This window comes from Dendropsophus ebraccatus, chromosome 7, assembly GCF_027789765.1.
Source record: "Dendropsophus ebraccatus isolate aDenEbr1 chromosome 7, aDenEbr1.pat, whole genome shotgun sequence".
Lineage (NCBI taxonomy): Eukaryota > Metazoa > Chordata > Amphibia > Anura > Hylidae > Dendropsophus > Dendropsophus ebraccatus.
In genome coordinates this window covers 118,046,765-118,072,735 of record NC_091460.1, presented here as the reverse complement: position 1 = coordinate 118,072,735, position 25,971 = coordinate 118,046,765, and the positions used below count along the sequence as shown (strand labels likewise).

The following is a 25,971-nucleotide window of genomic DNA, read 5'->3' as shown; positions in this document are numbered from 1 at the left end:
TAAAATGACTCCGGTATCTTTTCCATTAAGCATTTACTTTCTAATCTCCTCCATATAAAACTGAATCATCTTTTAAAGTCAAAAGCAGTTTTATAATTTTCTTCTAATTGAGCAAAACCAAGGTAAACATCCATTTTAATCTTGTGAGGATTATGACACTAGAAACCATTAGTTCTACAGCAAGGCATGTATCTGTATGATAGCATTAAGTACATCAAGCTGTTCTTAACCACTCACAGACTGTTGGACCTTAGATAATGAACGCTAAGAGCTACCTACTCAGCTGTGGTAGGCATCCTTTATAAAGCTCTATATTGGTCTCTGCATACTAAATTTCATTAAATATGGTTAATACTTTTTCTCTATGTAAATTCTTATTATACGTAATTTATAAACATCTATGGTCTGATTTCTTTGCCTGTGTGGATTGGATGGGATGATCCCCACATCTAGTGACAATTTCTTGTCTATATCACCTTCCAGAAGTAAATTTGTGATGTGTTTAACCCCTTCATGACTGAGCCCATTGATGCCCGGATGTCCGGATCAAATGAATGCAATGTTCCTCCCCGCCTTCTAAGAGCCATAGCGCTTTAATTTTTCCACCTACAGGGCTGGTTGAGATGTTATTTTTTGCACCATGATCTCTAGTTTTTATTTATATCATATTGGTTTAACAGAAAAATTTTGATCACTTTTTATAAATCTTGGGTGTTTTTTCCCCCCGCTTACGCCGTTCACCGTGTGGGAACAATAATGTTATATTTTAATAGATCGGACAATTCTGCACGCTACGATATACAATGTATATTTATTTATTTTTTAGTATTTTTAGTCATATAATGGGCAAGGGGGTATTTTAAACCTTTATTGAGAGTGGGGGTTTATAAGGTTTTTCTTAATTCTTTTAAAAACTTTTTTATTACACTTTTTACACTTTTATTTTACAGTAAAACATACAATCATTAAATTGCATGTACTGATCTATGCTATGCCATAGCATAGCATAGATCAGTTTTATAGGCCATCTATGCATAGAGCCTGCCTGAGAGCATGGATGGCCAATCCAACAGGATGGAGGTAAGTGACTTACCCCCGCCCATCGGTACAAGCCGTGCAGTCCCAATCACTCAATGACAGGAACTTGTCCTGTCACTGAGTACCCCAAAGACTGCGATCGATATATATTGCGGCGTTTAAGGGGTGAATAAGAGGCAGCTGAGGGATCATTATCATCAGCCCCGAACATACTGATGTGTGCGGGGCCGCTCTCACTGTAGCGGTCCCACACACATCAGTCAGCCCCTGAAGTCAGTAACGTATAAATACATTCCTACTGTACGGGGTATGTGCAGTAGGATCGTATATATACAGATTACCGACGTGAAGGGGTTATTATTTATTTCACCCGCTCTAAGGGTTTGCCTAAAGTTACTCATGATGAGGACTTAAAAGCCACTCTATAGTCTCAGATTCAACAATAGAGATGATAGAGCCCTAAAATGCTTGTTATTCTTGCTGAGTATCTTTCAAGACTTGAATGCTCGATGGAGTAACAAACCCAAGTCAATGGGAGATTAGAGCATTTTTTCAGGAGTCTCCTATTCGGCAGAAGGAAGGGTGTCTGGTCCACCTGAAAACCTTAAGAAATGATGATAACACCAAGGAAATGGAACAGAAATAGCAGGGAAAGCATGTATGGGTGCATCTAAGACTCCCAGGCCCCTGTATTAGCTGTACTAGCTGTATACTGAACTACTATCAGACAGAGTACAACATTTAATACTGTGTCAGACAAGGATATCACTAGTTCTAAAAAGCACGTAACTCAATCCAGCATCAGGTGACCTGGGTCTATATCCATCCAGGTCACCTGAAGCAGCCAGCCAATCACTGCTAGACAAAGAGACAACTTTGCTGCAGCACAGCCGGATGTGCAAGCCCCTCCCTACATGTTTATTGGCTCATTCAAGCCACCAAACATGCAAGGCGGAGACTTGCTATTTTACATTAATACCACATGGTACTTGTTAGAGTATTGAGTACTTTTGAGCACCCTAACACTCAAGAGAATAGTATACTTGAACAAGTATACTTGCTCATCTCTAATCAATACCAATTCATGTTTATGAGCATACAGCCCATCTACCTAAAGGTTACACCCCCACAACCAAAGTATGTTATTTGTTGTTTTAACAGACTTTGAAAACATCATCCATAAGACAGAACTCAACGCTCTATAGTATTTGACAACACAACCACTTAATTTGTTCCTGACCTTTCTTGGATCACTATACAAAGCAAAGACACCTACGTCCTTTCTTATAAATTCTGAAAGACTATAACATCATCTACCAATGGTAATATTCCTTTAACCCTTACAGCTTACTCATACAGGGTATAACATTTCAAGCATTTCTATTGACCGCTTGCATTTGGAACAAACTCCGTACTTGGCAAAGGAAATCATTGTAATAATTAAGTCAAATTGAAAAATCAATTAAAAATAAAAACAGTGATGTATTTTTGTATGAATATTCAATTTTTTGTCTTCTCCCTGTAGTGAGCGCGAGGGGCTGCAACAGGTGGTGCTTTGCATGGCTAGCTTGGTGCAGTAGTGTTCTGTCACGTGGCAGGGTGATGTTGCTAGCAACCCCTGTATACCACACACACTCCTTTTAAATGAGTTGTTCAGTCCTACAGAGTGCAAAATGACTTCTGACACTAAGATTCTTGAAACAATGTAAAACTTTACTGATCAGTTTTTGTGAAAAATCCAATTAAAACAAAGTTTCTTACAGCAAAAGTCACTATACATATAACTTTATCGCTTGAGAGAAGGAATATCTGGTCACTTTGCATTTGTGATCACTGCTGATAGCAGATAAACTGAAGAATTTAGCTTAGAGGCAATTTAGAAGAAATGCATATCTTGGTTGCTATGGACTACAAACCTACTTAAAGGCATCGCAGTCCATTTAGACTTGACTCTACTGACAAAGATTTTTAGGGTTTGTCTTACTATGATTTGGGAAGAAGAGAACAAACCTACTCCCAGGAGAATTCTGCAGATGTTTTACATGATACCATATGAGAGGGACATCTGCATAAGCACGATTACTGACGATAAACCCAATCAACACCATATCCTACCAGAGGCCTAATCTAGGATGGCAATGCCAGAAGGCCCATAACCAAGAAGCAATTTGTCCAACCCTGGACATTCTCACTGTGTAACTACAACAACATGGCTGACAGACTTTCAGTGGCAGAACCAACAAACATGAGCAAAGACCAGAGGTCGGGCTCCTAATCCTTAGACTTGTTTCAGTCAACCCTTTTAAATGCATCAGGGATTGCTCCTATTATTGGAGAGACATGACGTGATGATTGCTCTCATTGGTAGAAAGACATGAGGTGATTTTGGGAGTACTTGGATTTGTTTACAGAGGGTCATTGACCAGATTGACATACTCTCAAACATGTGTCAGGGTGTGATATAGTGAAACAGAAGAAAATCTATAACAGTTACACTAACAAAACCATTCAGTGTATAATGCTAAGAAGTGTCATACCCAGACAGAATACAAGGTATCCCAACATAGCATAGAGTATACAATAAAGTACTTATCAGTCACCCCAGCAATATTATATATACTGCGACTGTAAAACAGGACTGGCACACTTTATGCTCTAATACTAACTCTCAAAGAAACAGAAACAGCAAAAACTATTACATAACTGCCTTATTTGTGCATGTTAGAGGTGATTTCAGCATATTGGCATGCCACTTGAGGTCAGTGATGTGGTGCTAGAACGTGATGCAATGCGAGATGAATGGTCGAATATGTGTCTGTACAGTTCCCACCATTGGCATGATGGTGTGTTCGTCAAAGGGAGTCCCAAAATTTTTGTGGAAGCCCTAGAGTCACCATAAAGACCGTTATTTTTCCAAATTTGTTCAGCAATCACTTCTTGATGTTCTGTTAAAAGTTACATTACTTTAAGAACACATTTTTGTAATGATGATTGGTTTGATGGTAATGTATTTCTAAAAACTTGATTCGCTTGTATTTAACATGACCTTTACCAATGTAACAAGAAATATAATGAAAAGTATGGCACCTGTCATAACTTGGTTTAAGAATTCAAAGAAAAAAATTGATTTAACACATCACTCACCTTTCCACAGCTATTGCAACCAATGTGAAGACAGAGGCAGATACTGAAATTCCTTGTACCATTCCACTCATTTTACATACTGTATTTCCAAACGGCCAACCTAAAAGGATAATAAACGAGAATGATATTTTGTGCTATGAATACAGATTAAATTATCCATTATACCCAGCTGCGTATATAATGCAACAGTAACAAATTACAACAAATGCAGCATTACAAATTAAGCTAAAAACAGGCGAATTGCGGTAGGTAAGCAAATACTGTAACTACCATTGATGTTAACCTCTTGACGACTGTCGATATGTCTTTTTAGAGCAATTATTAAAGCGACTCTGTACCCACAATCTGACACCTCCGCTTGTACCTTCAGATATCTGCTTTTAATCCAAGATCTGTCCTGGGGTCCGTTCGGCAGGTGATGCAGTTATTGTCCTAAAAAACAACTTTTAAATTTGCAGCCTGTGCCAAACAGGAGTATCTGTGCCCTTACTTTGCACCACCTCTCCGTACCTTCTCCCCACCCTCTTCATCATTAGGAATGTTCCGGGCAGATGCCTCCTATTCCCCACCTGTGTCAGCCCGGAACCCGTACGTCCAGGGCCACCTCCATTTGTTCAGAGCGGGGCCGCGCGATGGCCGCGCTCTGAACCGCCACGGTCCCGGGTGCCGCTCGTAGCCTGGACCGTGGCGTAGGACCGCGGCTATTAGCAGGCGTGGTCCGATCTCCGTGCCCGCTAATAAAGTAATCGGATGCAGCTGTCAAAGTTGACAGCTCCATCCGATTACTTGATGCAGCCGTTCCCTGGTGTCTAGTGGGGTGGATCGCTCCTCCGGGTTGATCCACACATCCTCTTCGATCTATGCAGCATAGATTTCAATGAGAGATCAGTGTACTTATAATAGAAGTCCCCCAGGGGGGCTTCTAGTATAAGTGTAAAAAAAGTGTAAGTATAGTGTTATTATCAATAAAAAGCCCCCTAATAAAAGTCAGAATCACCCCCCTTTTCCCATGTTATAAATAAAAATAAATAAATAAATAAACATGTGCAAAAAAGTGCAAAATTGTGCATTTTTGGTGGCATCAAATCCAGAAAAATTGTAATAAAAAGCAATAAAAAAGTTGCATATGCGCAATCAAGGTACAGATAGAAAGAACACATCATGGAGCAAAAAATGACACCTCACACAGCCCCATAGACCAAAGGATAAAAGCGCTATAAGCCTGGGAATGGAGCGATTTTAAGGAACATATATTTGTTAACAATGGTTTGAATTTTTTACAGGCCATCAGATACAAAAAAAAGTTATACATGTTACATATCGTTGTTATTGTAATGACTTGAGGAACATATATACAAGTCACTTTTACCCCAGGGTGAACGGCGTAAAAACGAAAAAAAAAAAAAAAATTTCAATTTCACCACACATTGAATTTTTTTCTGGTTTCGCAGTGTACTTTATGAAAAAATTCAGCCTGTCATTGCAAAGTTCAATTAGTGACGCAAAAAATAAGGACTTGTGTGGGTTTCTAGGTGAAAAAATGCAAGTGCTATGGCCTTTTAAGCACAAGGAGAGAAGAACGAAAATGCAAAAATTGAAATTGGCCCGGTCCTCTAAGGGTTAATCACCTGTGCAATGTTCAGCATGGAGAAAATGTTTCAGTGGCATTCCTAATGATGAAGAGGGTGGTGAGGAGGGACGGAGGGGTGGTGCAAAGTTAGGGCACAGATACTCCCGTTTGGCACGAGCTGCAAGTTTAAAAGTTGTTTTTTTAGGACAATAACTGCATCACCTGCCAAACGGACCCCAGGACAGATCTTGGATTAAAAGCAGCTATCTGACGGTACAAGTGGTTTGGGGGTGTCAGATTGTGGGTACAGAGTCGCTCCTTATTCTAGGCTACAGCCTTTTCGTGGCAGGTCTAGATCCCTGTGCAGGGATCACTGGAGCACAGAAGTCAGGCCCTTATTGTATTTACCAGGAGTGGACCCTTTGGATGCCATGGCCAGATCAATAATGAACCCTCTACATGCTGCATACCACCGGAGTTTTAATGTGACTTGCAGTCATCCACTACATTTTTTTTCTTCTAATTTTTGTTTATTTAATTTAAACATCCCTTCAAGCAACGAAATATACAAAAATTAGAATGAAAATATTTTAATAGGTTAACTCGGCGTCCTCAGCTCTGACGAGAAGGGGACACCTAGTAAAATGCTCAAATCTTCCATTGATTTCAATAGGATTGGTTACTCGAGTTAAACACTCAAGTACTGAAAAATGCTCAACTTGAGTAACAAGCACTCGAGCTTTTAAGTGCTCACTCAACAATTCTTAACATTCGTACTCCAATTCCAGATTGGTGCCTGGACCCCAACTTTGTGGTCAAATACCATTAGCTAGGCCTTCCTTTACCTTGAGAAATGACTTAAAGTGAACCTGTTAAAAAAACTTTTGACATGTTACAGAGACATGTCAAAAGTTTTGATCGATCCGGGTCTTAGTACTCCAAACCCCTACCGGTCAGGAGAGAACAGAGCAGGGAGAGGACCACAGCTGCAGTGCGTTCTCTCCTCCCCCCCAAAAAAGAAGTCATGCTCTATAGGAGCCCATTATAAGTTTGGCTCTTTTTTAAATTCAGAGTGGAGAGTGGATCCTCCCACTCTATCTCCTGATTAGGAGAACACTCAGACCCGGACCGATCAAAACTTTTGACATGTCTTGAAAAGTTTTTTTTATAGAAACAGGTACACTTTTATTCTTGTTCCTTTATCTAAATACCCTCATATATATATTCAGTCAAAGGCTAGGTTCACACAAAGTACACTAGAAGCTGAATAGAACTGTAATTTTAAGCAAAAAAAAAAAGTAAACCGATTTAAAAAACAAAAAGGCCATATTTTATTATTATATTGAAAACACCCCTGTATTTAGCCTTTAAAGGGAACCTGTCACCTGAGAACAGAGGGAAGAGCCCGCCCGACCCCTGGGGAGCCTCGGATACTTACCTCATCCTGCAAGTCCCTCTCCAGAAGCCGACTCTGCCGCAGAGAAATTGTCGCCCGACGGTCTGCGGGCGCGTTATGTAAATGAGAAGAGATGAGTCCAACCTCATGCAGGGCTCATCTCTTCTCATTTACATAATGAGTGCGCAGACCGTCGGGCAACGATTTCTCTGCGGCAGAGCCGGCTTCTGGAATGGGATTTGTAGGATGAGGTAAGTATCCGGGGCTCTCCAGGGGTCGGGCGGGCTCTTCCCTCTGTTTTCAGGTGACAGGTTCCCTTTAAACACATGCTGTAATTTACCTTTATTTTATGGTGTGTAACGCACACATCCTTGGAGGCTCATTGCTGAGAAAGATGATGGGCCTTTGGGACTATTATCAACGATGCTTAGAAGAAGTTAATGCCCAGTAGAAAATTATGTGGCTTTCTGTTTTTGTTGATACTTAAACTTTATCAATAGACTGTATTATGTAAACCATTGGACTCTGTTCAACGATTCGATTCTCTTAAATAGATAAGAAGACTTACTAAGTTAGATTTTGTGTTTCATACTGATTTTCAAGCAACAAGCAGATCTATTTATTTCCTGTTTCTCCACTTTCTAGTCTAAATTTACACTTCTCCTTTCAATCAGCAGGTTTGGATTTAATTACGATCTTTATGTTGACTATCCCCATCTTCTCACCATCTCCTTTTGATTAACAACATTAGCCGTATCCAGCTGCCACTTCCTCACTGCCAAGGTTAACTCGTGAAAGTCTGAAGGCTTCATTTATATAGCAGATATAGCAGAATGCTTTAGGGTGCCTTCACACCTACCAGATCCGCAGCGGATCTCACTTCTTCGGATTTGCAGCGAGATCAGCTGCGGATCCAGTACCATTGATTCCTATGTTAGCACATACTCGCAGCGTGATTGACATCCCACTGTGAGTATGTGCTTTTGCCCCCTGGCGCCCACAGCCCCGCCGCTCGCATCAGGCCCGCCAGCGGCATCTTCTATCCCCGCATCCTCCATCCCGGCCCCCCCATCAGCACTGCCGCCCGCATCCTTCATCCCGACCCCCCATCAGCACCACCGCCTGCATCCTCCATCCCGGCTCCCCCATCAGCACCACCGCCCGCATCCTGCAGCCTGCCGCCGAGGGCATACATTACTTGCTCCTCAGCACGGCTGCAGTGAGGCTCCCGGTCCCGCTCAGCCAATCAGTGTTGCTGTGCGGCTGAGCGAGGCCAGAGCTGGGAGCCTCACTGAAGCCGCGCCGCCGAGCAGGTAATGTATGCTCTCGGCGGCAGGCTGCAGGATGTGGGCGGCAGGGATGATGGAGGATGCGGGCAGCAGGGATGATGGAGCATGCGGGTGGCGGGGAGGATGGAGGATGCGAGCGGCGGGGAGGATGGAGGATGCGGCCGGCGGTGCCGGGATGGAGGATGCGGGCGGCGGTTCCGGGATGGAGGATGCAGGTGGCGGTAAGGATGGGGGCGGGGATAGAGGATGCCGCTGACGGGGCTGATACGAGCGGCGGGGCTGTGGGCGCCAGGGTGTTAAAGCACATACTCACAACAGGATGTCAATCCCGCTGCGAGTATGTGCTAACATAGGCATCAATGGTACTGGATACGCAGCTGATCTCGCTGCGAATCCGCAGAATTGAGATCCGCTGCGGATCCAGTAGGTGTGAAGGCACCCTTAGGAATATATTACGTTGACCTAAATATGTTCCCTACATACCCCCTAAAAGAATGGAGCCCCTATCGCATTATACTGTTTGATTCATGGTAAAAACTTATGCATGTGAACCGCATGTAAGAGGGAGTTTATAACTATCAAATTGACAAATGTTTAAGCTATTTATTGTCATAATATAGTAATATTGGAGCCAGACATTTCATCCATGTATTATCTGTACAGACAGTTCAGCAGGGACAGTGGGGGAGAGTTATCAAACATGGTGTAAAGTGAAACTGGCTCAGTTGCCCCTAGCAACCAATCAGATTCCACCAGAGTCCTCACAGACTTTTTGGAAAATGAAAGGTGGAATCTGATTGGTTGCTAGTGGCAACTGAGCCAGTTTTACTTTATACCATGTTTGATAAATCTTCCCCAGTGTGTGTGTGTGTGTGTGTGTGTGTGTTTCTGACAGTTGAAGTGATTGGTTAATAGTCACAAAATCATCAAAAAAAACCACTACCACTTATAGAAATAAATGGACAACAGCAGGGGTAAGGAACCCTTTGGCTGTGCAGGCATGATAGGAGTTGTAGTTTTGCAACAGCTGGAGAGCCAAGGTTCCCTACTCCTGGACTACATTATCCTTCTCTTGAGACAGAGAATGACAGAAGATGTATATTTAATCTTAACTGGGTTTATAGTGTTGCTATCCAGCCTTAAAGGGGTACTCCAGCATTTTTTTTTATCAACTAGTGTCAGAAAGTACCAGAGATTTCTAATTTATTTCTATTTAAAAATCTCCAGCCTTCCAGTACTTATCAGCTGCTGTATATCCTGCAGGAAGTTGTGTATTCTTGCCAGACTGACACAGATCTCTCTACTGCCACCTCTGTCTTTGAAAGGTACTGTCTTGTAATGGTCTATTAAAAGGGGTGCTTATTGGTCAAAGAGTCTTATTATTGTCCTATTTAAAAGACCCAGCCATTAAAACAAACTTGTACAAGACACCACCCACCCCAAACCACTGGTATGGTTTTCTAGTGTTCACTACAACATGTCTGATCCCTGGGTCAGCCTTTTTCCTGGGGATTGTATTATGGCTAAAAACTAGCTATATTCTGGTGGCGTGTTTAGATAGGGAGTCAATGAGGCGGGGCATTGACACTAGGGCGTGGATGCTCTAGGCCCCGGCCTGAAGATTATTGTTAGTCAGTCACACATTGCCCTGCCCTGCATAAACAGGGAAATTAAGGGCCACATAATCATTAAATTATGTAAAAGCCTCATTAAGTGAATGACGATCTGGCACTCCTATCCAGCATGGGTTTGCCCATCTAAATAGACTCTTGCTAGGTTTTTGGAGGCACAATAACTCTGTTACTAAATCTCATGGCGTTTGCTGACTCTGCCCAATTCTATACAGTAAAGCCGACCAGTGAGCTGTAGAAAATTTTTGTTTATGCTCTAGTGTCCAGTGTGAAAACTGGAATTTTTCATTTAAAGTATCATTACTTTATACTGGAGATGAGCAAATCACTCAGAAATTCCTTTCGCGAAGTTCATATTCGCAAATTCGCAAATATTCACAAATATTCGCAAATCGCTTACAAATTTTTATTAAAGCATGCAAACTATAGCAGCTACAATAATGGGACTGTTACAGAGTAGCAATTTTTTTTAAACAGCTGTTGCTGTGATAGTGTCAAAGTTAAAAAATGGCAATTAAAAAAATGTCAATCAGTCTGTCAATCATTCATTTTCCGCCCCGGACAGTAGTGAATGTTGGTGGATCAGCTGTGTAATGTCAATTTTCTCCCAGGACAGCAGTGGACATTGGTAAATGAGCTCCCAGTGAGGTATTAAGATGGACACTGTGTTCACTGTGACCTCCTATAATGCACACCCAGCACCCAGTGACTTGTAATGAACAAAGGTCGCCCAGTTACTTGGTATACTCAACAATGGCTTCATTGTTTCCATAGAAAAGAACCCACAATCCACCCTTCTCTCCTCTCCTCTCTGTATTTCTCTCCCTGCTGCCACCTACTCTCCAGTGTACACAGCCGACTGGCCGCCTCCAGGAAGCCAATCACCTTATATAGAGGGTGAGGAGGGGTTGCTGACATTACAGTGGGGTTTGCAACTGATTGGACGTGTGCTAAGGATGATAGATAATCTCTTGCCTCGCCAAAAGACAGCTCTGTAAGCTAATATGTGCGGCCGCCATGGCGGTTTGCATATTTAGTGAATTTGCAAAGTGAACCTGGCAAATTCATGAATCACTACAAAAAAAATGTAATGCCCGATTCGCAGCAAATCGGAATTGGTCAGATTCGCTTTACTCATCTCTACTCTATATGTTTATTTTATAAGATAGTTTTGAAAATATCCATAATATTTATTTTGATATAATGACTTTTTCTGATTAGACATTACTTATCTGTTCTCTATCTGTTATAACACAGTGAAGCCTTGATTCGTAATGAAAAACTGAGGATTTCTCCCATGGATTAATCCCAACAAAGTAATGCTTTATATTTCTATACAATATCACAAACAAAATACCTGCAATGATGTTATCCAACAAGGTCGTGGGCATGCAGAAGATCCCAACCAGCAAATCACTGACAGCGAGATTCAAGATGAAGAGATTAGTAACTGTTCTCATATGCTTGCTACTGAGAACAATGAAGCACACCACTCCATTGCCTAGCATGCATAAGATAAAGATGAGCAAGTATGAGATGATGAACACTGCTGCCACTGAGGGTCGATGAAGATAGAAATCAACAAAAGTTACGTTTTCTTCTGTGTTGGTCTGGGTTTTGTTCATGGCTTTCTTAGGAATCCATACTAAAGATACGTTCATGTCCATTTTTTCATTCATGATGAACCTTAAAGATAAACAGAAGTTATTCAGTTACAAAACAAATCTCCAACAATCGTAGGGCTATGTGCACTTATTATGAGACCGGGTCGCGGAACGGCAGGTGTTAGAAAAGATCGTTAGTGCCACAGAGTTCTGATGCGGGCGCATCCATGTGCACCCGCATCAGAACTCCCCACTGCACACTATGATGGAGCGTGCAGCCGGAGCCTCTTGCTGCATAGTGCGCACTGACAGGGTTTTCTGCGGCCGCTATTCGAATAGCGGCCGCAGAAAACTGACATGTCAGTTTTCTACTGCGCCGCTAGGGATCCCGGCAGCACAACGTAAATTCTGTACCAATCACGGCCGTTGATGCAACAGTTGTGATTAGTACGGAACTTACGTTGTGTGAAAATGGCCTAGAAGTGCACGAACCACATGGTGGACATGAACATCACAAAACAATAAAAACTCACTATGTTCACACAACTTATTTTTTCCGCCGTATTTTAGGACAGCTGTCATTTTGGGACAAAAATACGGATGTATTTTGGTAATTACAGCCATAAATAATATTAATTATCAAAATACAGATGTATTTTTGCCTCACAATAAAGCCATCTTAAAATATCTGTAAACTTACCCTGAAACTACAAACCAACAAAAACTCTATAGAATTACAGAAGGTAGCCTGCTTCCACCCTAGAGATCATGTGATCGATGGGTACTGGCTAAGGGCCTTAAAAGGCTAAAAGTGGCGGAATTCTCTGCCGCGGAATGCCGCCAGCCTCACTGTAATAATGACAGTCTATGGGAGGCTCGTGCACCTTCTCTCCCTGTGCTGAAGAATTAACATGTTCATTCTTCAGCGCAGAGAGAGGAGCCGTGCAAGCCTCCCATACAAACACTTTTATTTAAAAAATGTAAAAAAAAAAAAATTATAATTATAATATTGACCCACACTCTGTCTGATCAGAAGTAGAGATGAGCGAACCACGAGCATGCTCGAGTTGATCCGAAGCCGAATTTTCAGCATTTGATTAGCGGTGGCTGCTGAACTTGGATAAAGCCCTAAGGCTATCTGGAAATCATGGATATAGTCATTGGCTGTATCCATGTTTTCCAGACAACCTTAGAGCTTTATCCAAGTTCTGCAGCCCCCGCTAATCAAATACCGAACGTCCGGGTTCGGATCGACTCGAACACGGTTCGTTCATCTCTAATCAGAAATTTTGGAAGTTAAATGAACCTTAAAAAAATGTATTCTGTTTTCAATTAAAAAAATACTTTGTAGAGTCTCCTGTGGCTAGCACCTTCTGTTGCCTTATCACATATTTGCCCAAAATTATCAGTTCCGTCATTTCTGCTTCAAATGTTTTCCTTTTAAGTGTATATATTTAGGGTTCTTTTTGCACCCATTACTTTGAATATATTAATAAAGAATTCATTAGCAGATTTTTATCTTATCTTGTTTATTCATGTCTTCTTAGAGTTTGTAGCTTAGATGTGTCTACCGAGAGATTTCAGGTTGAAATGACCTAAACAGCTAACCAAAATATGTGCATGAATTATGTAGACTCCTACAGTGTGGTAGTTAACACACTTTTATGTTATTAAAGTAAAAAGAAAAAAATACTGAAGAGATGCAGAAAATGTCAAAGGCATTAGCTCTCCAGGAACATCACACTGTAATATATTAGACCACAGAACAGCAAGTAGCTTTTTGATCCCACATTTGAATTTGAGAATTGCAGATAAAAAGCACAAAAAAAAAAAGAAAAAAAAAAGAATGAATGAAAGAAAGATTTTTAGATTGAGCTTGATAAGCAGCAGCTGGCAAAACATGATTTTGTAATTGTCTTTATTTACTGATCACATTGCTAAACGCAGACAAGACAGCTTAGCTTCTGATTATGTAACAAAGAAAGTCATCAAAAATGCAAAGGTGGAAACATGGCTTAAAGGGGTAATTTAAGATAAAATAAGTGGGCTACTAATAGATTCAAGGGGGTCTGACCTCTGTGCCCCCCAGAGATCTCAGTAACCGCCCCCGGCTCTCGTGTTATGAATACAGCCCCTGGTCCTGCACGTGACCCGCAGCTCTATTCATTCCTATGGAGCTGTCGGAAACAGCTCAGTGCTGTACTTGGCTCTCTCCGGCGCCTCCATAGAGGATGAATGGAGCAGCCGGAGAAAGCCGAGTACAGCACTCAGCTCTTTCTGATGGCTCCATGGGCATAATTAGAACTGTGGGTCACGTGCCGTACCCATGGCTCTATTCAAAACAAGGGAACCGCAGGCCAATATGGAGATGGGAGGAGGTATGGAAGTCGGATTCCCCGCAAACTCTTACTTTAGTCTTGGAATACCCCTTTAGGCTATGTTCTCTGGTGTTCTGGCAGCATGGGTGAGTGCAATAGAATCAGAAGATAATAATAGCTGATTGTATACCTCTTGCAAATTGTATGTAAGCATATGGGAGACTAGGAGATCTTTTAGTCCCTAGATACATATATACCCCTGTGTGACATATTGAGGCAGAGGACTATAATTAAAAGAGATTATCATAGCTGCACCTTCCATGATGATGTATATCTGCTGACACCAGTTTTTTATGGTATTATACTTTTTATTGTGGTCATTTTTAAACTTTTTTCTAATGAGAAATATTCTGTATTTGGTACCAATGTATACATAATAAAAATCATATATATTTTTTAAAAAACTAAAACCCAATGTTTGTCTGTATAAATTTTAGTGTGGGTTGTTTTTTCGATAAGGTGACATCTGGTGGTGCAGGGTGGTACTGCAGCCTGAGTTGTGAGATTACCCCGTTCCCCTTATCTCAAACCTTGTGTGTAATTATGTTCACACAATGTATTTTTTACTATAAGAATGGTCGTTGTTTGCAATTAAATCAACGGCCGTTCTTGTCATACGAAATGTTTTTCATTGAAGTCAAAGCAAACGATAGACATTGTTCACACTGTGTATTGAACAATGGACGTTCTTTGCTTTGGTCATGGAAATAATCAACATGTCAATTATTTCCGACCGTTGTGCATTAATTTCAATTAATTTTTAGTGCAACAATGACTGTTGTTTGACACTCACTACAATAGACATTGTTTTTGAGTGCCAAACACAGCCATTGCACGTACAGTACCTTGTGTGAACATAGCCTTAAACTGTCTGTCTGGGCTGCAGTGGAATCAGTATACTAAGCTTGGTCAGATGGTTTATAATAAAGAAAGACTGATGCTAAATCATGTTTCGTCAGTTCCTTCTTATCTAAAATTACATGCTTTCTTTTCTTTTGATTTCATTGCGTTTTCTCTGCAGATGTGAAAGGGAAATTTGGAAACACATCCTTAGAATGTCAGCCATCTGGAAATCATGAGCTTGTACCTAAGGCTGTGTTCACACAATTTCAATCACGAATGTGATTGCCGGGCAATGTAACAATGATAATTCTGCCAAGATTGCGTGGCTATTTTTGGAGAAATGCATTCTGCTGAGCACTGAGCACTTGGGTACCAAATCACTGGACAACAATTAAAGGGGTGGAGTCACGAAGCAAAGAAGGTAAAATCAGATGTGTACCACATACATTTATGTACAGGAGAACAAATCTTTTGATTTTAGTAAAGAAGCTTATATCACAATACCATTTTTCTTCATCAATTTTACTGAGTATGGCAGTATCTCATATGTGACCATAGACTACTGTTTAATAGAGATGAGCGAGTACTAAAATGCACGGGTGCTCGATACTCGAGACAAATATTTCCCGATGCTCGGGTGCTTGTTTCGAGTAACTAACCCCATTGAAGTCAATGGGAAACTCTAGCATTTTTGCAGGGGACCAAAGCTCTGCACAGAGAAGGTTGCGTGAAAACCTGGAAACCTCAGAAAATGATGGAAACAACACGGAAATGGACAGGAAACAGCAGGGGGTAGCATGCATGGACGCTTCTGGGGCTGGCTAATTTCAACATCATGCCAAATTATGGGCAACAGCCGGGTGATGCCCCTTAATACAATTTTGCTGACCCAGACCAAGATGGGCAAGGCACATGTGCTGACACGTGTTAGTAAAGCACCCAACTAGGTGCAACTGGGAGCACTTTTGGTGTAGTCTATGGAGTCTGTGTGTACCAGGTACCAGGGGATGTTTGTTTTAGAGCACCCGTTACACTGCACACTGCACAGCCAGGATAGGTGGAGCTTCACTACAGATCCCAGTAAGCCAAGGTACAGCAGCAGCAAAAATGAGTACTGAGAGGACTTTGGGCACCTTCTTTGGAGTCTATGTGGACCACGTGCTGTTCCCTTTCTGTACCTGTCACTCTGCACAGTGTGCAGCCAAGATGGCAATCCCAGCCTGCAGTCAAGAAGAGGCCAAAAAAATGTAGTTGTAGCTCTTAGAAGGACAGTTAGGTTCTTTGTGGATGATTCCTGCCTAACAGACACACATTTTCCCTCCTTAACACTCTCCCTAAGCTTATCCAGCCTGCGTCTGAAGCGAGCATCGCGGGACCTGATTCTTATATGCCCCGGTCATCTGATCTGGCCAGCCAATCGCTGCTAACAACATGTAGGGTTCCCACGTGATGCTAAGAGCTCCCAAAGACTCTCCTGCATAATGATTGGCTGAAAAAAAAAGCCGCCAAACATGCAGGAAGAGGAAGATGCTCGTCCGAGTAATGAGCACCATTGAGTACCCTAATACTCGAACGAATACCAAGCTCGTCCGAGCATGTTTGCTCATCTCTACTGTTTAAGTATCAGTACAGATGGAACCACTCACAAGTGACCCTATTTTGTAATAAATAGGACCCTCAAGGACTTCACTTAGGTGTAAGTTAGGCACTAGTAATTTATAATGGAACTCAGTAAGTAAGAATAGCAACTTTTCCACAAGTATGTCATTCAGTTCAGCATATGATGCAGCTTGCCCATAAATGTAGGTAGGGATCTTTCTACGGACAGGCAGTTCTTCAGAGTGCCCCTTTTCAAGTTGGCAACATTGTATATTTTCACTTCCACTCTATTCAAACTCTATGGGTCTGACAAGAATAGCAGCATTCGTCTATCTTGAGCAGTCCCATAGTGTATAAATAAAGCAGCGGTCTAGTATGCATGTTACTTTTTCATTTCCAAAGGCACTCAGGACCCCAATATTTGTAATTGGTCAGGATTATAGCAGTTACTCCCTCACCCCTCACTTATCTATCCTCTGGATATGTCAGAAATTATACTTATTGCATTCCTCTGTAAGATTCAAAAGAAAAGAAAGAACAATAAAAAACAAACAGTTTTTTGCTGCTATATTCTGACAGCCTTTTTTTTTTTTTTAACTTGATTGAGTTGTGTAAGGCCTTTGCAGAATAAAATATATGTTCTTTTTTTGGAGGTCTTTTTATGGTCTTATTTGGTGGACTTTTTATCAGATCTCTTTATCAGTATTATTTTAACAGGAAAAAATACTAATTCTGTGTTTATAAAGTTATCTTTTTTTTTTTGGGGGGGGGGCGGACTTTACATGCAGTATAAATTGTATAAATTATATTTAGTCTGTGGGTTATTGCAGCAATATATCTTTGTTTTATTAATTTTGCAAATATATAGCTGACACATATAAAGGCTATGTTTCCACAATGTTTTTTCTCCTAGCCGTTTTGCAACCGTTTTTTTTCTGGACAGACATAATTTTGGCACCAAAATGCGACCAATTTATTCAAATTACAACTGTTAATTGGCCAAAAAAATACCTTGTGGGAACACAGCCTAAGGGTCCTATTAGACAAAGCGATTTTTAAGAATTAACGATCGTAAATGAGGTAGTTTATCATTAACCTGAAATTGTTCACCATATTACACAGAAAGATAGGCGTTGTGTTGTGTGGAATTACACTGAACGATTAGTGAACTATTAGTGAAAGAGTAACAATAATTTTAGGGTCAGATTTAAATGAACTATAAACGACACATGAACGATTTTTCGATTGTTGCCTGCAATTACGTTAAACGATTATCATTTGAATTTGAAAGATATAACGATTTTCCGCACGATAATGGTCCTGTGTAATAGGGCTCTAAGTCTGTCTAATGGTCCCTTTAGATGGAGAGATAAATCACCCAATTGATCATCTAACAGATCAGTGTTTAGACAAAGCAATAAATCATTGAAAAAAATTGTTTTTACGATTGTTTTAAGTTCACTTAAGGCCATCTCACACAATTGGATGAATCTTTGAAAGACTGTTTAGACTAAGCGATCTGTAAATATTCAGCTAACGACCAACGACGATTTAAGAACATGTTGAAAGACCACAATGAACGATTTCTCGCTCGTCGCTTGATCATTAGATGTGTTTACACAAGCCGATTATTTCTCAGATGCGATCGTTATCACGAAAATTTGAACGTGTAAACGGACCATAACCCATGTGTTCTTTCCCCAATAAGTACAATTATATGTAGGATTCAAGTAGACAGGCATTCATAAACTGAGGCTGATGCTTCCCTTCTATACACTGGAAATGTCGGATAGAAAAATGGGAGTTCACTAATGACTAATCTATAACCTAATATATAAGTATGAAGAAAACCAGAGTCACATGGTTATTCTCACCATAAAGAAAATACTAATGCGGGTGTGGGTCTAATAGGGCAACATCAGCCAATACTAAATACGCTGCTGACACTTTCATATTCAGCCAAAGCCCTGAGTCATTGAAAAAATTACCAGTTATCAATCTATTTCTGCCAACGACCGAAGGGCAGAAAATGAAACCAGCAAAATTATCCTGCAATGACAAATGATATAATGTACAAAGAAAACTGCTTAATCATCAGTCTACAAGGTATAATTCATATTAAACTATTGGCAAAATGACTAGCACATCGTAATTCAGCACACACTTTATATGGCATGATAATAATTAGATTTAATCCGCTATGAATTGACAAAATTCAGTTCATCACAGCTGTGACATTTGCATCAAATTTTATCGCAGAGGATTAATATGATGAAATATTGATTAACATTTCATGTTACTACAATAAAATGGAAAAAGTTACATCATAAGAGCTCGGACTTTTCATAGTTTATCGGTCTCTTTCTACCCTGTAGATTTCTAGAGCAATGAATAATCAAGATTCTAGATATACAGGTTAGCTGCTGAAACTCTTTATGAATCCAAACTAAAGGTGAGCGAACCGAACATTACTAATCAAAATTCGTTAGGAACCAAAATTTTTGCAAAGTTTCATATCGAGTTTGTAAAGATGATGGCCGCACATTTTAATAAATAAAAAAAAGAGCCTATGCTTATCTGTCCGCGCTCCCCCAGTGTGCTCCTATGGGTCTCTCGCGTCCCTTGGTTTTTGCAGCCACCTCCAGCCCACTCAGTCAATCACTGACTGAGATAGGACAGCGTTGTGGCCAGTCATTGGCTGAGCAGGCTAAGAATGGCAGCCCAATCAGCCCAAAGGCAGCTTCGCTACATAAGAAAAAAACAATATCATGAAAGGTAGACAGTGGTCGTGTTACAGATTTAGCAATGGGGCCCAGGAGCTCAGTTTAACACCTTCTTGATCCCACAAATTTTGATTTTTGACTTGGACTAAAGCATAAAACGGCTTTCCTTCCCACTGACAGAACCATCTGGGGGCTTCTTTTTTTGCAACACAAGTTGTATTTTTTGCTGGTATGCTTTTTTATTTTCTTTTATTTAACCATATAATGTTATTTGATTGCTTACATAGATCAATGAAATTCATATGTGTTGTATTTATCTATTAGGTTGGTGCTTTGCTAATAAAGTCTCTATCAGCAAAGCCTTGGGCTGCTATGCTAGCCGGACAGCTCCCTGTGATTATCATGTGGCGGTACCAATTGCTCCATTGTGTCACCAATCGCAACCGGCAAAACTTTTTAAATGCCACGAATGTCAAGGTAATGATCATAGATGACATAAAATCGTTGTAATCTTCATATGAAACACATTATATTCTTCCTTAAAAGATCATCATATTATCATACTAGTTTGTAGCTGAAACTTCTACTTATGCAAGATGGAGTCTACGTACAGAAGTTTCCTAGTTCCTATATGTATGTAGAGACATTGCCAGCTTGCCAAGGGACAATACCTAGAACCTTACTAAGCAGAAACAAGAAAAGTGCCTTATATTTCTATATATCCTGACTATGCATTTTATACCAAATATGTTCAAGTACAGTATACATCTATCCAATCATCTTTGATAATTATACATATGTGATTATATCTGTATATCATGACTATATAAATTGCATAACTTCCTCAAATAAAGCAGAATTTTCCAGATTTTTCTTTATTGCTGGCACTCGGCTAAATAACAAATCACTCAAAGCCATGGGATCACTACTGATCACATCACCTAAACAGGTAAATTACAGACATCAGAGGGATCTCCAAAGTCTTATTACCGATAGATGTTGTCTGTGGATAGTAGCCAGCACCCGACAGGTATGACACTGGGTTGACACCATCTATCACCATAAAATGGTTGTATTTGCTTATATATATATATATATATCCACACTCAATATAACATGGTTAACAGAAGTAGTGAATTGAAGCTATTAGCCCCAGAACAAAACGAAAACATTAAATTTACACTGTTAAAATGTGTGGATTTTATTTATAGAGAGCAGCTGACCAAGGTTACATTAAATACAGAGTTGCAATGGAAAAATAAGATTGCTTCTGGCATAACAAGGACAAGAGCTTCCTTTAATAACAGCTTAAAAAAGATGACAAGGCATAGATAATGCTGTCACATCCATAGCAGGAAAAGAGGGTAAAAACTCACATTTATTTTCTGTTAATTATGAATTTTTACAAGGATTTTGCCGCAAATTGCTAAATGGCGCTAATTTTGCATTGATATCATACAAAATTGCAACCAAAATATATTTTACAGTGATCATACAATTTGCTGCAAAAATGCTGTATATATATATATATATATATATATATATATATATATATATATGGTAGGATATCAGAGCAGCACTACTTGGTAGCATCAGTTGGTGCCAGCAAATTCCCCAACCACGGGTACAGATATAAAAAATGATGAATAATCTGCAGCGTAAAGGCTATCGAAACGTTGCGTCTGTGCTGCATGTTATCACTATTCTGATGTTTTCGAGTTGATGGAATAAAGTTACACCTCACCTACCCCTTGGAGTGCTGAAGACTATTCATTATATATATATATATAGATATATACTGTGTATATATATATATATATATATATATATATATATATATATATATACACATATATAGCTTTTGAAAAGCCTTTTTGACTTTACTTTCCAAGTGAAAAACCTGTTGCCAATACAAAAAAAAGGGTAATTTTTAGACCTTTTTATACTGCTGTGTCTGTTTCTGTATAAACACTGGCACACATCTGCTATTAAAAGAAAGAAATATTCAACCTTTTCATTTTCAAAAGCATAAGAAATCTGTTAATACAATTTTTTAAGCTGGTCACTACCAGGTACCATCAGTTTACCAATAATAATAATAATAATAATAATAATAATACAAATTTCCATTGCATAGACATTAATTTTGTCTTTAAAAAAAGAAAAAGTCCAGCAAAAATTAAAAATCTTGTACAGGCAGGGGTGGTAGCTAATAGAGAAAATATACTTACCCATCCCTGTGCCCCCGCAGCACCATATTACCGCTTCCACACCTCTGCTGGCCTCATCCAGCTCTTCCTCTTACAACATCATGACCTAGCTGATGGATTGCCTGCTCAGCCAGTCAGTGACTGGGGCGTAACACTGCTGCAGTCACTGACTGGCTAAGCAAGCAATCTATCTATCAGCCGGCTCGAGTTGTGACGAACCAGGAAGCTGGAGTAAAATGATTTCCGGCAGTGGATCAAGGAGATGCAGCGATGTGGGGGCACAGGGATGGGTAAGCATACTTTCTTTATATACTTTCGCAAATATTTTATTTTTTATTATTTTTTGTGACTCAACATGACAACTAAATGTGGAAAACCATTCAAAAGCAGTTTGGACTAAAGAAATTTCAGTAACATCAAAGCTATAAATTCAGAGAAACATTTCTAGCTCTTAGCTGAACTGAACCATTGAAGTTGAAAATATCTAGGGGAATTGATGTACCACTTTTATACCTCGCTGAATAAAATCCTTTATAGACACAGTTCCAAATATTATCTGATAGAGCTTTTCCACTTGGTCACACGGTTAACCTTTAATGAATGTATGTGAGGTCTTTTTATAGCTGTGTGTTTCACCCAGGAACTGAAAAAATAAAAATTTGCAAACATTTGATACGGTTTGTTGCCTGTTCTACTAAAATACAGTATATCCCAATGACATACTCAGAAAAAGAAAATAATCCCTTGCAGATTTGCTGTGCCAAGAAGAAGGGATTTGCACTGACTGACCGAGGAAGGGGGTCATCATACTTACCTCTAATAATAGGCACTATCAACTAATAATGCAGTCAGAGAAAGCAGTGTGTGATGGAGTTCACACTGCGTTTTTGCAATCCATTTAACGTATGCATTTTATGGAAAAAAACTGATGCAAAAACAGATGCAAATGTTTGGATCCATTTTTTTTATTGACTTCCATTATAAAAAAAAACGGATCAAAATGAATGTGTTTTTTTAACGGACACAAAAGTAGTGTTGACTAAGTTTTTCTGTCCGTTAAAAGTAACCAATTAAAAACTGATACGTTGAACATAATGGGAATATCATTATGTCATGATCATTATTAGCATCCGTCATATAACCCCGATTTAGGATGGGGTGTCCCATAGTGGGAACATAGCCTCAAGGAAAGTGTCCATGTAATTAAACTCTCCCCCAAAAAAAGATGTGGCACTCACCAAAGCGTAATGCAAGTATAACGTTTATTCCATTATTCAGTCAGTGTACAGAGGTGCAAAGACAAATGGGTGTCGATCGTTTTCCATACATGTTTTGCGCACACACGCTTCCTCTCAAACAATAGCTCCAAATTTGTGATCATGATAGCCTGAACAGTAAAATTAAAACCTTGGAGAAGACTAGATAGTAAGAACTCTACCTAGTAGTACAACTGGCGGTGTGGGTGTATAGCGAGTGAACTACTTGGTTGGCACCAAAAGACCAGTAAGTATATCAGTTATTAGTAGGCTCTCTAGCATAACCCCCTTAGAGTGACTAGATTAATATATTTGGTATTAAAGGGGAACTCCAGATAAGAAAAACTTGTTTTCTCTTAAAAGTACATTAAAAGTTATATAGATGTGTCTATACAATGTATTACTTTATCTGTACGGTTCTGCCACACTGGTAGCTGATAGAAATCCAGGAAGTGAAAAAAAAATGGCCCCTGTGCAAATCCACAAAGTTCGTTCCTTCTGCTATCCCTCCTAGGAGACAAATATTCCATCTGCTGTCCCTCCTAGGAGACAAATATTCCATGCCTCTGTCTCACATTGTGTGTGTTTGCTAATGATGCAGTCAGGGGGCAGGGCGTGATCTCACAGGAAGCTTGGCTGGATAACCCAATCCCCTGACTGATTCACTATCTCAGACCAGCCAGAAGCAGGTGCAGGACTAATTTTTCTGATTGTAATGGGTGGGGGCTGTAATGGTTAGCTGAGGGAAAGCATTGCATTCTGGGAAATGCTAAACCAGGAAGAACAGAAACACAATACAGAGCAACCCCCCCCCCCAAACAAATGGATTTTTGGTAGTTTCAAAACTGGTATAGACAGGTAAGCAATGCTACAGTAAATGCTTCTGCAGAAGTTTCAATTTTTAACCTTTACCCGGAGTTCCCCTTTAAGCAAATCAATATATATGTTCCCCTTTAAGAAGATCAATATATACGTCATGTAAAGCAGTATGACGTTGTTATAGTAGTATATAGATGCAAAAGATAATAGTAGTACTACCACTGCTATTATCTTTTGCATCTGAATACTACTATAACAACGTCATACTGCTTTACATGATAATATATATTGATTCACTTAATACCAAATATATTGATTTAGTCACTCTAAGGGGGTATGCTAGAGAGCCTACTAATAACTTATAAAATTAAAACCTAGATATTTTGTGGGGAATTCCAAAAGTGACAAAAGGAAAAAAAAATCCTTTTGCAAAATTGATCAATAAGTCCAATTTACCCCCCCCCCCCAAATATTATCAAATAAATCTACAAACCCTGCAAAATCACATTACAGTTAGAGATGAGTGAACCTCGAGCATGCTCGAGTCGATCCGAACCCGAACTTTCGGCATTTGATTAGCGGTGGCTGCTGAAGTTGGATAAAGCCCTAAGGCTATGTGGAAAACATGGATATTGTCATTGGCTGTATCCATGTTTTCCAGACAACCTTAGAGCTTTATCCAGGTTCTGCAGCCCCAGCTAATCAAATACCGAACATTCGGGTTCGGATCGACTCAAACCCGAACCCGGTTCACTCATCTCTAATTACAGTCCAAATCACATCCTGCAAAAATGAAACAAATCTACATATGCAACAGAATATTAACATTATAGGTCAACACAAAACATTTGGTGTACCCCAGTCTTAACTAATCCCTCCCCCTGTGCCCCATGTCACATGACAGAGGCTTCTCAACAAATCTGAGGCTGCTTCGCACCGTCACAGAAACCTAAACCAGCTCTTAGCCAGTATAAATTTCCTCTCACCACTTTTTATACCTGCTTGCTGAAGGAGGTCACATCTCCTCTATGCCTTGCCATAATGTGCCCTCCAAGCTCTGGACTAACCTCTGAGCCCCCAACAACATGGCTAACCTCTGTGCCCTCCACAACATGGCTAACTTCGGAGCCACCCACAACATGGCTAACCTCTGTGCCCCCTACAACATGGCTAACCTCTGTGCCATCCACAACATGGCTAACCTCTGTGCCCCCCACAACATGGCTAACCTCTGTGCCTCCCACAACATAGCTATCAGCTCCTGCTCTCCTCTATCAGCTTCTGCTACTGGGCTCAGGTGTTATCTCCTCCTACAGGGGTGGGGCTAATGAAATTTGAATGAATAACCCCACCCACCTGATGACTCACTGTTCCATCTCTGGCAGGAACAGGAAACAGAAAGGGAACGTGACATCACAGGAAGTAATGAAAACACACGCAAAGTGGTCATGTGACTGAACCTGAGAACACAATAAGGATAAGTGCTAAGTATATGATCAACAGGGATCCAATTGATCATGAAAACAGGATTTCCTGTCCTACAAATAGATTGAGCAGCATCAGATATACTCAACCACCCTTTTTCCCTTTTTCCCCTCGCTATTGAACTGCTAAATATCGCACAGTGATCAACTAACTTTGGCAGTCCCATAATAAATAAATGTAGCTGTGGCTGAGAATGTGCACTGATGCTCCATCCACTTGTGGGAATAGAGACCCTTTTTTCTTAACCAAAAGGGTCCCAGTGGTTGAATCCTTGTCAAATACATATCATCTATCTTGCCAATAGATAGCTACTTCACAGGTTTTTACCTTATTGTTCCTGGCTCCTGGCTTCCCACTGTGCAGAGACTACAACACTATGACCCCCTTTATGCTGAGTATCATGGGGGGTCCAGGTCATTGCCAAAAAGGAAGTGATGTTATATTGCAGTGTTATTCTATAGTTGAGAGGTGAGACGGTATAGAAAACCTTCTTAATGACAGCTGTAATATTGCTAAAGGCAAAGTGGGAAAAATAAATAATTTTATTATCCCTTTCTGCCTGGTGCTAGCAGCACTACCGCATGGTACATTTTCTAGTAGGTGAGCAGTAAATTCATAAGATAGCACAGCATTCTACCTGCACAATAATTTAATCGCGTCAGATTGAGTGATCTTACAAATAAATGTTTTGTACTCAGCAACTCAGAATTCTATTGCAGTAAATGTAAGTTATAGAATAATATACTTTAATACATGAAAGTTTGATGATTGATATATGAGGTTAAATTCATTTCAATTTATTAAAACCCACTTTTCTGTAATAGGTTTAAAGCTGAAAATAAACACACAAATTAAAACACTGAAGATGCGTAGGTTTATATCATCAGCTACATGACCTACATTGTTTTGCTATGTTTTATTTTGTCAAAGCTGTGCCTAAGACCTAAACTTGAAGTGAAGTGGAAAAGAATAATTACTCATAGCAT

At 40.0% G+C, this 25,971-nt stretch overlaps 1 protein-coding gene across 1 annotated transcript in view; it reads right to left on the bottom strand.

Moving 5' to 3' along the window:
- NPFFR2 (neuropeptide FF receptor 2) overlaps positions 1-25,971 on the bottom strand; it is a 98,349-nt gene that overhangs the window by 12,002 nt on the left and 60,376 nt on the right. Inside the window, exons 2-3 of the mRNA XM_069976777.1 lie at positions 11,426-11,754; positions 4,183-4,282 (exon numbers count right to left, since the gene is read on the bottom strand). Of these exons, the coding sequence (XP_069832878.1) occupies positions 4,183-4,282; positions 11,426-11,747 (422 nt within the window). The 5' untranslated portion in view covers positions 11,748-11,754. The remainder of the gene's footprint in view (positions 1-4,182; positions 4,283-11,425; positions 11,755-25,971) is intronic.